The sequence below is a fragment of the Oxyura jamaicensis genome, chromosome 9, assembly GCF_011077185.1.
Source record: "Oxyura jamaicensis isolate SHBP4307 breed ruddy duck chromosome 9, BPBGC_Ojam_1.0, whole genome shotgun sequence".
Classification (NCBI taxonomy): domain Eukaryota; kingdom Metazoa; phylum Chordata; class Aves; order Anseriformes; family Anatidae; genus Oxyura; species Oxyura jamaicensis.
The window spans coordinates 23,843-38,542 of record NC_048901.1 but is presented as its reverse complement, the minus strand read 5'-3'; the positions used below and the strand labels follow the sequence as shown (position 1 = coordinate 38,542).

The following is a 14,700-nucleotide window of genomic DNA, read 5'->3' as shown; positions in this document are numbered from 1 at the left end:
CACCCCGTCACTCGGCCGCCAGGTCACCCCGTCACTCGGCCGCCAGGTCACCCCGTCACTCGGCCGCCAGGTCACCCCGTCACTCGGCCACGATCGCCAGGTCACGCCGCCACCCGCCGACCACCCCGTCACCCGGCCGCCAGGTGACCCCGCGCCCCGGCCCCGCTCCCGCCGCCCACCCGGAAGTGCTGGTCGCGGTACTGGCTGAGGTCCACGTAGGAGTCGCTGCGCAGGATGCTGAGGCTGCCCCCCGAGCACATGCTGCCGATGGCGGTGCGCGGCGCGGCTCTCGCGAGACCCGCAGCCGCCGGGGCGGGGACGGAAGCGAGGGGGCGGCGACTCTCGCGAGAGCGCTCGGTGCCGCGGCCGGCGCGGCGCGAGCATGGTGCTACGGCGGCTGCTCCTGGTGCTGCTGAGCGACCCGCGACTCGTGCAGAAGCTCTCCGAGGCGCCGCTCATCCGCGCCGCCGCCCGCCTCACCGCCAGCGCCCTAAGCCGCGGCCAACTGGGCGCCCGCCGCGCCGCGCGGGAGCTGGGCCCCGGCCTGGCCCGCCTGAGGGACGCCTTCCTGCGACTGCCCGGCGGATGGCCGGGGACGCCCGGCAGCGGGAGGGGCCGCGGCGGCCGGCCCGGGGCCGAGCCCTGAGCGGCGGGATGAAGCGGGAGGAGGAGGAGCAGGAGGAGGGCCGCCCGCGGGACGGAGGAGGAGAGGACTGCCACGGCCGGACAGGAGGAGCCCCGGCGTGACGAGGCGAAGCTACTGCCATAGACTTACTTCAGTGCCGGCCCGCACTGAAGTAAGTCTCGGCAACACGCAGAGGACAGACTCAGCGTTAAACATCACCCAGGATACTGTCAGCACTGTCGCTTTAAGTGCTTAAGAAACTTGAAATAAAGCCACATTTCGCACCGGAGTTCCGTTAACAGTTCCTGTCTGTACAACACTAATGTTCTACATTTGTATGGCAACTTCAATACAAAAAGCTCCGAGAGTGCTTGGTGATGAGGATGGTGGTGATAGATAGGATAATGCCCTGCTTTACAGGTGGGTGCAGGAATTCAGTAGCTATCCTAAAGGCACACCTCCAGTCCATGGTAGCAAGAAGGGTTTAGGAAAAAAACAAAGGCCAAATACTGCTATCCTAACTATAAATGTTTTACTATGTCCAGCTGCCTAGATGCTTAGTTAACTTGGGAGGGAGGTTTCCAGTCTTTGTATCGCTCCAGGTGAAAGAATCTTGCAAATCAGATGAGATGCATGGTTTCCTGCACTGCTGGTAAAATTAAACTTCCTGCCAACAAAGGTGTGCAAGGAAGGAAAACCTGAATCTGTGGTATAAGTGATAAAAGTAGCAGGTGAGACAAAAGCAGTGTGATGTCATTCTTAATTAGTGTTTGTAGCCCAGAGTCTCTTCCTGGCTCCATCTCAGGTTAACTGTGGAGCGGTGGAAGTGTCATGTTACGGAATTGGTGCTTCAACTCTGAACAGTTTCAAGATCTACCCTGCTTATACAGCCAGAGATCGTACATTTCAAAATAATTTTGAAATTTTAAAGAAAGCTGTTTAAAAACACCTCAAAACAGTAAATGAGATGTGGAATACAAGATGTAGCACAACACTGCTGTCCCAGTGTAAAAAAGCAATGAGGAAATTAACTTGGAAAATACAGGCCGATAAGTGTCATGATGCTTTCATAATTTCTTCACTACTGGATGAGACATCAATACAAACACATGCAACCCCTCTCCCCCTACCTCACCAAAAAACATGCACCTTCACTATGCAGACCTGTCAGTAATGAGGGATAAAGGATCTTACAGTGGACATGTAGGGGAGACTTTTAACACGAAATGCTTTATGAGAGAGAGAGATGTCCTTAAAAATCTGTTGAAAAACTGGCAAATAAGGTCTTATGTGAAGTACTATGGATGAAGAACTGCAAACAGCTTTACTGTCACTATAAGCAGAAAGAATTAGTGTCAGATTGAGTTCATAGAGAGAGGCATTACAAATGTACCGAATTAGTATCTCCCTCCAGGTCAGGATGTTTCTGCATTCAAAGTTCTAAATGTTCTGAACTAAAATGTTTAGTAATGCTGCAGTATCCTACTTTAAAATTAAACTGGTCTCTATTAGGGCACCAATTAAACTGGTCTCTATTAGGGCACCAGGGCTGTGATCCGTCATTCTGACTAAGCTAGGAGTTGGCACTGAAAGGTGAGGGGGGAACAGGGAATGTGACTCCTCCCTGGTAACCTCCACACACCCCTGCAACAGAACTGGTGCTTCTCTAACCTTGCCATCAACCAGTTCAGAGATCCATCTGGTCAACTGCATAAAAGGAATTGAGCCCCCCCAAGGTGCCAGTTTTCTGTCTGCGCAGCTCCTTGAATCAAGCATCACTGGGCAGAGAGCCACCCAAGAGCAATGAAAGCTGTGAGGCTCACCTGGAATGCAAAAAGGACCTGCCCCACTTCAGGAGCTAAGCAGCAGACAGGCTTAGTCACGTCAACCAGTGACCTTGTGTTGCTGTGTGTAAGACTTGTGCAGAATTTCCACAGGAATGAAACTGGCAAAAACAATGCTTGGATTTTAGGATTTAGCATAAGTGCCTATGCTGAAGCAACCTCCGAGTTCTAAGTCAGATTCTGTTAGATCAATACTGGGGATTTTTCAAGACAGAACCACCTAAGAGCACCTCAGACAATAATATCATGATGCTGATGCCTGTTTTGTGACTGCAGTCTGGTCTAATGAGAGCGAGGAGATTCTGCCTAGTCCAGTAACCTCTCTCCAGCAGCAGCAGCATTAATCTCTGTTATCAGCAACACAGTCCACAAGCCCTCTATCCGAGTCTGTAAGAACTTTTAAAGTATATCTCACCTGAAAAGAGCTAAGCTTGAATGACAGTTTTTGTGGACTCTGAGTTCACCCTCTCTCATCAGGAAAATTACACAAGTTCTTAAGAAACACCACAGGGACTGAATGACTCGCATCTGGCAAGAGCTGGCTATCCTGAGGAGTGTACGAGCATGAAGAAAGGGAATTAAGAGAATCAGGGAGCTCATAGGCACTGCCCATACTGAGCATGGGACTGTGACAAGGGGGGTCTGACAGCACATTTGTGCAGAGTCAAAGTGCGGTCAAAAACTATCACATTGTTCTAACATCTAAGGGCTCTGATGATCTCTGCCTAGCTGAAGGATGTATAGTCCTAGCTGACTTCTCCAATTTTCACTGAAGAGGAAGGATATTTGTGGTGGGTCTTCCATTGATAAGTGTGGAAAGATCAAAGTCTCGTTCTTGAACGAGAGACCACACTTGGTAATTGTGGCTCTGACTGTTCCAGGGATTATAACAAATAAATGGCAGTGATTGCAGGTAAAATTTTTTGCTTGCTGCCCTACTGTTTCGCAGAGGGTTTCTTCTTCAGATCCAGCCATATCAATTACTTCTATATGTGTGTCCTTTTTTTTGATATTAAGCAGAGACCTAGGAGGCATGTAGGTGTGAGCAAAGAGTAGAGTATAGTGTCTTGTATGGTTTGAGGACCCTGGAGAATGCATGAGATGTTCCAGGTGAAACAAACATGGTATCAGGCCCCCCTGGTGTAGCCACCCAAACACCAAAGCCCCAAGAACATTGAAAATAATAATGACAGGTTTCCACTTCATAGCTCTATTCTGTGATGTGCTGAACAGGACTAATGGCAAGATGAGAGGAATGAGAAAACGAGGTTCTTGGTGACTGAACAGGGAGAGGAATGCCAAAGGAACAAAATAAAACAGCAGTAATTTTGGATTGCCCTCAGAATGCACAAACACCCTAGGTGACCCACGATAGTATGATTTGACCCACATTAATTGATAGATGTATTTCTTTACCATTTTAAAACCAGCACCAATGGCCAGAATATGTAAGATCCCAAAGAGCATTATTCCATTGACTGTAAAATGCGTTACTTGTGGGTGAGTTCCATGCTGCGCAAGATTATGAGGATTGAGATTATAGCTGAGAAAATTTAAAGGGGTTACTACCATTTTGTGATTCAATTGAGCTATTACATCAAATAGGCTGTTCTTTTTATTGCTGTAAAAGTTGTCTAAGCCCACAGAGGTAAAATATAAGGTGTCAGCTGTTACAAAAACAATGGCAGTAAAACATGCACATGTGATTAGCTTCAATAAGGGGTTTATGATAGTTTTAATGCTCTTTTGGGAGTCAACATTTAAACCTGTCCAGTAAAGCAGGGGCATTAGTGCAAATGCCAAAAAGGTTGGCCTATTGAAAAACCCAGCAGTTGTTACAATACCTATGAGAGGGCTGCTTGTAGGCTTTACTGAGCTGCTGTCAGATTTGTTGGAGGAAACCAATACCAAGAGAAGAGCAAAGAGAAGTCCTTCAAGCGTGTTTGTAAATGTTCTTGTGTAAAATACCAGAGTGACATACGATCCAGCCAGAAGTACCAGCGCTTTCCATGGATCTGCTTCCCAGGAAGGAGCTAATCGATACACGCTATAGTCAAGTACAAAAGAAAAGATTGTAAAGAGAAGGCGAGGTGATACAAGAAGGGTGTAGCTGTTGATGCAACTTGAACATAAGTCCAGCTGCTGCAAAGACTTGACCACCCAGTAGGTAACTCCAGATGTCATTAATGGGAAAACAACTGTTCTGCAAGGAGAGCTGGAAAGGAACTCCCAAGGGTAATAGACCTGTAGGTTTAAAATATCTCCTACAAAGGAAGAAAGAAAGAAAAAACGAACATACATAATATATTTTATTCAGTAATTCGGCAGTAGGGATACAACTTAGTGTAAAAGGCATCACGATGCCGTGCAGCCCCTAAATCTTTGGGACTACTGTCAACCATGATTTTTTTAGATCACACCGTTAATTTTAACCAAGTTTCAGGGACAAAACCACATCTCTTAAGGCAGCACGGCTCCGGCCAGCGCTTACTTGGCAGCAGCTGCCACAGAAACCAGACGACCGGGGCGGCCGCCGGGCTCCCCGCTGCCTGCAGGGGCGGCGCAGCAGAGGGGCGCCCGAAGCAGGGCCGGCAGCGCCCCGCCTCACCTGCCGCCTTAGTGTCTCCCAGCCCGGGACCATGCCCGGGACCACCACCGGGGGACCGGGCCAGCGCCCACGAGCGGCGGTGGCGGCGGCGGGGCTCCCTCACGTCCCAAAGCCCCGCAGCTGCCCCCGGCACTTCCCTCCCTTCCCCCCTCCCCCCCCCCCGGCACCTCCCTCCTTTCTCCCCTCCCCTCCCCCCCGGGCCGCCTTACCTGCCATGACTTCGGGTGACTGGAAGAACTCGTCGGGGTGCAGGTAGCCGGCCTGCGGCAGCAGGCACCAGCCCGCCCGCAGCGCCGCCAGCAGCGCCCACAGCCACCGCGCCGCCATCTCGGGACCGGACCGGCCCGCCAAGAGCCCCGCCGTGTCGCCAGGGGGCGCCCGCCCAAGGCACCGTCATAGCGGAGCGGCCGGGTGCGCAGGCGCGGGGAGCTGAAGGAGGATCGTAAGATGGCCGCTGCTGAGGGAGGAAAGCCAAAGGGAGCTGCCTTCTCCAGGTGGATGGCTCCTGTGAGAAACATTGTGTAGCCAATAACATAAGCTCAGGCGAGGATCTCAGTGAAGTAGCATTTTTATTCGCGATTGCAATGCCAGGTGTCCCACAAGCAGGAGCGCACCTACTAGTTCCATAACACAATTTATATACTTTTTCAACGACCAGGACCCTCCCGTTTCCCCACTGAGTAGGTAATCCAGGTTCACAATCTATCCAGTGCCTCACAGACAATACATGACCTTCAGTTGCCGGCCTGTTAAATTTCAAATTTCTTTTGACTTTTTTACTGTTTGAAGTGGTAATGTTTCTTTACTTATCTGACTTGACTTGACACCATGATTTTCACCTAATTGCTCTAAGGAGCCTGGTTGTCTGCATTTTACAAAGTTGTCTGCTAAGCTTTCTTATCACTGCAAGCATATTTCAATACCACATTCCTCACCTTTAAACAATGTAACTGTGCATTTTTATTCCCACAATTCCCCCCTTTTCTTCTTTATAAATTGTTGATTTTTGCAAACCTTTTCTCTAAGTGTACTTTGGTAGATATCTTCCTCTTCTTCACTTTCTTTGCTTTCCATGTCTTCTAATATCATCACCTTATCTGAGTAAGGTGGTGGCTCCATAGTCATTTGTTTCAAGAGTACAGGTTCAGTTAACCACTGTACTAGTCCTTTTACTCAGGGGATAATGCAACAACCAACGGCTGTCAAAACTCCTGCCACTACAATCAAGGATGTAAATATGAACACTACACTCCCTTTCCATTTACCAAACCAAGATTCCAACCTTCCGGTGATGGAAGTGCCTGTTCCTAATGAGATAAATGACTGAGTCCCAAATAGGATTCCAATGAAAGTTTGTGATTTATTAAGCAAATAGAAACAAGCAAACAGTGCTGGGTGTGCCAGGAGTCTCTGCTCCACCAAGACACACACCGTCACATCAGGTGGCTGACTTTTTATACTTCTAACCTAATAAATATTCATCACTATTTCTAGAAAAGGCAGGGTTATTATTATTATTAGTTCCTGAAATCTGATCTTGGCCCCGAACGCATGCGCATCAGTCTCTGGGGGTCTCTTTGGGGGTCGCTCATGTTGAAGGCTTGTAGTCTTCCTCTCAGGCTTTGTCCTTCAGTCGCCCTTCAACTCCCCTCTTCTTATTTGGTGATCTCTTGGCCGGGTGCCAGAGGGTTTGGGCAGCTTCTTATGCAGCAGTTCTTGTTCCCCCTTATCTTTATTTACACGCATTGCTGGGCCCCTGTTCCCTCCTTCGCATGGTTCAAAAGAAGAGCACACTGGTGTTCTTTTTTAGCTTAAAAGTTACATTTCATCATGTAATGCCATCATTGTTCTATACTGACATGGATCAAAAGAACACAATTCACAATACTGACACAAATCAAATTAACATTTCACAATCCCCCATTTCCTTTTTTCATGGTATTGATTCGTGGTTTGTTTATTTCGTTTGTTTGTTTGTTTGTTTCCAATCGAGTCAATACTTGCTGAATTGGTACAAATTTTGGATCTTCTTTTGTTTTTATTATCATCAGGGAATGAGTTTTCCCTTCCCCTGGTTCTGTATAACCAAGTGTATTAGTCTGGTAAAACATGGTATTAAACATGGAATTATTAACATCCCTCCACATATTCCCAATACAACTATCCCAGTAAGCTATCCTAGTAAGCCAACCACCACCCATAAAGTCCCCCCCATAATTCTCTTAAATTGATTTCATTCCAAGTTTGAACTGGGACATGTGCAATTTTCTTCATTTCTTTTTACAAGTTCATTCACAGCTTTTCCTTCATCATCAATCTCTAAACAGCAATTACTAAGGTTAAACTTTCCACAGACTCCTCCTTCTTGTGCTAGCAAATAATCTAAAGCTAACAGATTTTGATACAAAGCAGTTCTTATTTTGGTATTTTGTTTTGCAATTAATCCGAGTGCATCTCCGGTTTTATTCACAACTATTTCTACTACAGCTTGCAACCTAATTATTCTATTAAGCATATATATTGGGGTCCTATAGCCCCAGGATCCATACTCCAACAAGCACAACCCCAATTTGAGGATCCACAGTAATGATAACTCCTGTCCCACAGATCATCTCTTATCCAATCAGTGTAACACGTAGAAGCCACTGTTCCACCCTTTCTAGGACAAATGTACTTGGGCTGGTTACTATAATATCTACTCCAGCTCAGGCTTCCACAATCAGCATATGGGTCTTCATCTATAATATCACAGGCATTACTATCGACACTGAGGTATTCAGGGTGGTTACAACTATACTTGTTCCAATTAATATGCCTACTTTTGAATGTCTTCATTTCTACCCAATATTGATAAGGGAGTTCTTTTGGATCATAGCATATGGTCCTGTCACCTTCTCTGCATACAGCATACTGAGTTAGGTTGAAAATGCAGCTTCCAATTTTCTGGCCTTTACAGTCATGGACAGTATGATACACCTATGTTTGGGAGCTCAACCATCATTTTCTAGTAGTTACTATACATTGACTGCAGTTGTTGGCTGTAGCTTGGGCCAAGAAACTCACCCCAAGTAGGACTAGAAGAGGTCTGGTAAGGGCCATGATGATCAGTGTTCACAGCCCGAAGGGGTTGCAGCCCTTGGCAGACCTTCCCAGCTGCAGCACCAGTTCCCTATCCAGTCTTGCCCTCTTCCTTAATCTTAAAGGGGTGTACCCTGCACATAGCCTACTGTTACCTTCAGGGGATAAGGCTTAACTGATCCCTGTTATTGATAAATCTCTTCCCTTAATAGGTAGCTATTCCAGAGTTTCTCTGTTTACTAATTTTACAGAGTAATTACAATAAAATTCCCACAGCAATTTAGCTTATATTCTTTGATGAAGGCTTCTTCAAGTCTGTCTTATGGTTAGTTTAGTTTCTCCTGGTTCAGATGCTACCTTCCACTCTTTCACTGGACCTTTTACTGGCAACACGTGTCCATCCTTTCTCAGCAGTTCACACAGCTGTTTCTGTAGTTTTCTGTAGTTAATAAAACAAGGGTCCTTCCCAGAGGGGAAATAAGCTTTCTTCTTTCCATGTTTTTATTAGAACCCTATCTCCCGGTTTTAACTGGTGAATTGCAAATCCTAAAGGTGGTGTTTGAGCCATCATCCCAACTTCTCTTAGCTCTTTTAATCTTTTACCAATGGTAATTATATATTTCTGGATACTACGATCCTCAACTACATTGTTCCCAAGGGGCATCCGTTGAAAATAAGGCATGCCATGTAACATTTCATATGGTGATAATCAAGTCTCACTGTGTGGTTTAGTTCTAATGTTTAAAAGTGCCAATAAGCATTTAGTCCAAGGCATTTGTGTGTTGATCATTAACTTAGCCAACTGTTGTTTTATTGTTGGATTCATTCTTTCTACTTTCCCCGAGCTTTGTGGGTGCCACGGAGTGTGGTATTCCCACTGAATGATTGACATAATAATTTTATTATTTTAGAAGTAAAGTGTGTGCCCCGATCAGAATCAATGTACTGGATTATCCCATATCTAGGTATTAAGTGTTCTAATACAATTTTTACCACCATTCTGTAACAAATTAGTGGGGGGTTGTTCATTGTCTTTGAGGAATTTGGAGGATCTGCTGAGGAGATAAGGGTGCACAATTTAATGGCCTTGATAAGGGGGAGGATTAAGCAAACAGATAGCAGGAGGGGGTGTTGAGTAAACATCCTTGAGTGAAACCAGACTCTGTGAAGTTCCTTACCACAAGACATCCTTTTTGCCGCTTCACTCTCTCCACCACGCGTGAGGAACAACAACCCCCCTCTCAACAATAGACTGCGCAGCCTCAGCCAGTTCAACAAGTCCTGATAAGCCGGAATTCGACTGCTATAAAACAGCAACCCTGGAAAGGGAAGTTGCATGCTGCTGCGGAGCGGAGACTCCCCAGCCGCCCAGCACTGTTTTGCTTGTGCCTGCTTACTTGATTAATAAAATAATTTCAATAGACCAGAAAATTGTGTGGTCTAATCTATAACAATTTGGTGCCATGACTCGGATGAAGGCAGATTGATCAGGAATCCCTCTAGGGGAGGCGCCCCGCCGATTTCGGCGGCCCCAGAAATGGAAACTCCTGCTCGAGCCCTTCACCGACGAACCCACAATTAGACACAAGCAAATAAAACCGGTAAACCCCAGGTAATCTTTGTGCACGAAGACCGAACGAAGACCCATGGGGTGGGTAAGTATAGGCCGGTGTTCAGTTCGGTTGGGGTTGGGTATCCCGGAGCATGACGTGTGAGACGTCCAAGTGCGGACAAAGCGAGTGCAGACCCCTCGGTAGTGCGGTTCCCACATCCCGCGAGGGACTGGGCCACAAAAAGGGGGAAGCGTTGTGTGTGTGTGTGTGTATGAAGGTGCTCCGGAAGATGAGGCAGAAGAAAAGTAAGCCTTCTGGCCCCATGAGGGAGGAATCCAGTGCTGTAGGGATACCCTCTGTTCCTTCTGATAGTCCGTTAGGACAAATGATTAAGAATTGGAATGATTCCCCTTCTAGGCGGGGAAAAGAGTAAAGTTAAAATGATTTATTACTGTATAGAAGTGTGGGGTGACAAGCCCATCAAAGGGACAGCGTTTTCTGGCCCCCGTTCGGCTCCTTTGAGGATTGGGTATGCCAAGCCCTCAATATTTATGTTAACTCTAAGGAGCCCTTTAGTCTGGAAGAAAGTGAATATGCGCACCTCTGGATAAATTCAGATACAAGGACGCACCTATATCCTCTAAAAGAAAAAGGAGGGCGGGATAAAAAGAGAAAGGACTTAGAAGTCCCGACATCACCCCCGCCCTATATTCCACCGCCCGCATCAACGGCTCCCGTCCTTAATGGACTCCCCGAATTAGCCAATCCAGGAGAATCAGAATCAGAATCGGATCATGAAACACAGGGGCCAGTAACCAGAAGCAGGGCAAGAAATTAGAAATCTGCTTTAAGGGAGGAATTATATCCCCTACGAGAAATAGCGATGGGGGTTCTGAACACCCAGCCAGGAATGGGATACGTGGCCGTTCCCATTAACTCAGGGGATGTGAGAGATTTTAAAAGGGAAATGGGAAATTTAGGAGTGGCGGAACGAGTAGACCAATTCTTAGGCCCAAATATATATACCTGGGAGGAGTTACAATCCATCCTGGGAATCCTCTTTACATCAGAGGAAAGAGGAATGATTAGGCATGCTGGAATGCGAATTTGGGATCAGCAACACCAGCAGGGGCCGGCTGCAGACATAAAGTGGCCAATGCAGCAGCCTGATTGGAACAATCAAGACCCCATACACCGGGGACATATGCAAGATTTAAGAACAATCATAATTCAGGGGATACGAGAATCTGTCCCCAGAGGACAGAACATAAACAAACCTTTTAACGAACAACAGAAAAAGGATGAAACCCCAACTGAATGGTTAGAAATATTACGAAAGAATTTGCAACTATATAGTGGTTTAGACCCTGGAACCCCGGTAGGGGAGGCATTACTTAAAGCCCAGTTTGTGGCAAAATCATGGGTAGATATTAGGAAGAAATTGGAAAAAATAGAGGATTGGCAAGATCAAGGTCTGGACGAATTATTAAGGGAAGCACAGAAGGTGTATGTTAGAAGGGACGAAGAGAAGGAGAAAAAGCAAGTGGCAGCAGTGCGAGGACAAAGGGGGGCTGGACCGAATCGAAGGTTCGACCCGATGCATGGGAGACCTAGGAAGGAGGAAAGAGGCAGCCAAGAACGGAAAAACGTGACCTGTTTTTATTGCAACAAGAAAGGTCACATAAAAAAAGAATGCAGGCAAAGAAAAGAGGACGAGAGGATGTTTAAGAGTGAATAGGGGTGTCAGGGGCTCTATTTGCTGGGGATCTGAAACAAGACCGAGCCCTTGATAAAATTAAAAGTGGGTCCCCAGCGCGAGGAGGTAGAATTCCTCATGGATACAGGGGCTGAAAGATCAACAGTCCAAACCTTGCCCACTGGATGCAAGGCTTCCACCGAAAAAGTCCAGGTAATTGGAGCAAAGGGGGAGCCCTTTGGGGTCCCTGTTATAAAAGAAGTAATAATAGAATCAGATTCTAAAGTGAGTAAGGGGACTCTGCTCCTAGTACCGGAGGCTGAGTATAATTTGTTAGGTAGAGATTTAATAATAGAATTAGGAATAGGGTTAGAAGTGATAGGAAAGAAATTAGAAATTAAATTGTGCCCACTCCGAGTAGAAGATGAAGCAAACATCGATCCTAGAGTCTGGTACACGTCGGAAAGTGTAGGAAAATTGAAAATAAGGCCTTTCGAAGTGACCATAAACAAACCAGAAATACCAGTAAGGATAAAACAATATCCCCTCTCAGAAGAAGGTAGGAGATGGCTAAAACCAGAAATTCAACGGCTACTACAGCAAGGGCTATTAGAACCTTGTATGTCTCCCTTCAACACTCCTATCTTACCAGTAAAGAAGAAGGATGGAGAGTACAGATTGGTACATGATTTACGGGAAATTAATAAGAGAACTGTTAGCAGGTTTCCCATGGTGGCCAATCCACATACACTGCTCAGTAAATTACACCCAGAAGATCAGTGGTATAGTGTAATTGATCTAAAAGATGCATTCTGGGCATGCCCCCTGGACGAAAAATCTAGGGATTATTTTGCCTTCGAATGGGAGGACCCAGACACCTATAGAAAACAGCAGTTAAGGTGGACGGTCCTGCCCCAGGGGTTTACAGAATCCCCAAACTTGTTTGGGCAAGCACTGGAGCAAATTTTGCAAGAGTACAACAGAGTACCGGGCACAACCCTGATCCAATACGTAGATGATTTACTAATAGCTGGAAAAGATGAAGACACTGTAAGACAAGCTAGCATTAGCCTATTGAATTTTTTGGGGTCGCAGGGATTAAAGGTGTCCAGGTCAAAACTACAGTTTGTAGAAAAAGAGGTAAAATATTTGGGTCATTTGCTAAATAAAGGAACTAAGAGGCTGGATCCTGAAAGGGTTAAAGGGATCCTAGGAATAAAGGCCCCAACTACCAAGAGGAAAGTGCGGCAACTGTTAGGGTTAACTGGATATGGTAGACAATGGATAGAAGATTACAGTGGAAAGGTTAAATTTCTATATAACAAATTGAACAGGGATGGATTACTTAAATGGACAGAAGAAGACGAGGAGCAATTAGAGAAATTAAAAGAAGAACTGATGCATCCACCAGTTTTAAACTGCCCGGAATTAAAAAAAAAAAAAAAATTCTTGTTCGTAAATAGCACAGAGGGGACTGCCTATGGTGTACTAGCTCAAGAATGGGCAGACAGTAAAAAACCAGTAGCCTATTTATCTAAGCTATTAGACCCCGTTAGTAGAGGTTGGCCCAGCTGCTTGCAGGTAGTGGTGGCAGCTGCCCTACTAGTGGAAGAAGCACAAAAGATTACATTAGGGGGAGAAATAAAAATTATATCCCCTCACAATACACGTGGGGTGCTGCAACAAAAAGCTGAAAAATGGATAACAGATGCAAGGTTACTAAAATATGAAGGGATCCTAATATCCTCACCCAGATTAACATTAGAAATGACTGCAGCACAAAACCCTGCTCAGTTTCTTTATGGTGAACCAAATGAGCAGCCCGAACATAATTGTCTTAGAAACATAGAAGAACAAGTGAGATTGAGGCCTGATCTGGAAGATGTAGAATTGCCTTTAGGGGAAAAGATATTTGTGGATGGATCCTCAAGGGTAGTCGAGGGTAAAAGAAAATCAGGGTACGCATTGGTTAACGGAAAAACATTTGAGGTAATAGAATCAGGCCCTCTGAGCCCGAGCTGGTCAGCGCAGGCTTGCGAGCTATATGCCATGATAAGAGCTTTGAAATTATTAAAGAACAAAAGCGGAACAATATATACAGATTCTAAATATGCTTATGGAGTAATACACACCTTTGGGAAAATATGGGAAGAGAGAGGACTTATAAATTCACAAGGAAAAGGACTAATTCATCAGGAGTTAATTCTCCAAGTTTTACAAGCCATCAGGGAGCCTAAGGAGATTGCGGTGGTGCATGTAAAAGACACCAGCAAGGGCTGAATCCCCAGATCAGAGGCAATAACTTAACTGATCAGGAAGCAAAAAGAGCAGCCCTCATGTGCATATATGAAGTGACTAAGAGAGCAGACTGCCCAAGTTGTGGCAAGGGGAAGGATTTAAAGAAATTTCCATGCTATGATTGCTGGAAAGACTGGGGAATAGAAGGGATTGAATGTAATTGTTCGGAGGAGGAGAGTCCACCTTATAGGAACTGTTACAAGCATGGCCCAGCTAATTCTTTATGGTCTGGTGGGCACGTCCCCCTCCCCTTGTTTTATTTCACTACTGTAGAAAAGGAAAAGATGACACAAATGGGGATTCGAGAAAATGAAAAAGGAAAATGGGTACTACCTGATGGACGAGAAGTGTTACCAAAATCAGTAGCTATGAGGGTGCTACGGAGATTTCATGAACAAATGCATTGGGGCGCTCAGGCGTTAGATCAATTCGCCACTAATTATATGTGTATAGGGATATATAACATAGCAAAGGGAATTGTTAATAGGTGTATGAATTGTCGGAGGGTAAATGCTAAAAATATGAGAAAAAGGGTTCCGGGAGGACGAGAATTAGCCCACCGACCCTTTGCAAGAATTCAATTGGACTTTACCGAACTTCCAAAAACAGGAAGATATAAATATTTGCTGGTAATCATAGACCATCTTACAAATTTTGTTGAAGCATTTCCCACGACAAGGGCTACAGCACAAACCGTAGTGAAAATCTTGTTAGAAAACATAATTCCCCGATATGGGATTGTAGAAGCAATAGATTCTGATAGGTGACCACACTTTGTGTCAAAAGTATCCCGTGACACAATGAAAGCTTTAGGAATCAAATGGGAATATCATACTCCCTGGCATCCTCAGAGCTCGGGGAAAGTAGAACAGATGAACAGGAAAATTAAAAAGCAACTTACAAAATTAATGTTAGAAACAAAAACCTCTTGGATAAAGTGCTTGCCGCTAGCTTTGTTAAGTATACGTGTAAAACCCAGGACTGATCTGGGAATCTCC

At 45.6% G+C, this 14,700-nt stretch overlaps 2 protein-coding genes across 2 annotated transcripts in view; both read right to left on the bottom strand.

Annotated features, from left to right (window-relative positions):
* Nucleotides 1-493, bottom strand: part of NCBP2 (nuclear cap binding protein subunit 2) — a 5,034-nt gene extending 4,541 nt beyond the window's left edge. Inside the window, exon 1 of the mRNA XM_035334538.1 lies at nt 180-493. Within this exon, the coding sequence (XP_035190429.1) occupies nt 180-260 (81 nt within the window). The 5' untranslated portion in view covers nt 261-493. The remainder of the gene's footprint in view (nt 1-179) is intronic.
* A 1,654-nt stretch (nt 494-2,147) lies between these two features.
* PIGZ (phosphatidylinositol glycan anchor biosynthesis class Z) lies at nt 2,148-5,433 on the bottom strand. The gene is made up of 2 exons (XM_035334537.1): nt 5,287-5,433; nt 2,148-4,733 (listed from the first exon to the last, which is right to left on the bottom strand). Exons 1-2 carry the CDS (start codon nt 5,402-5,404, stop codon nt 3,172-3,174), a joined length of 1,680 nt encoding a protein of 559 aa, XP_035190428.1. The 5' UTR covers nt 5,405-5,433; the 3' UTR covers nt 2,148-3,171.
* Between the last annotated feature and the right edge of the window lie 9,267 nt (nt 5,434-14,700).

Bases quoted from the DNA above. Each gene is read 5' to 3' on its own strand.
- PIGZ (XM_035334537.1), bottom strand. From the start codon at position 5,404: ATGGCGGCGCGGTGGCTGTGGGCGCTGCTGGCGGCGCTGCGGGCGGGC. The intron at 4,734-5,286 runs GTAAGGCGGCCC...CTTCCTTTGTAG, and splicing joins GTCACCCGAAGTCATGGCAG to GAGATATTTTAAACCTACAG.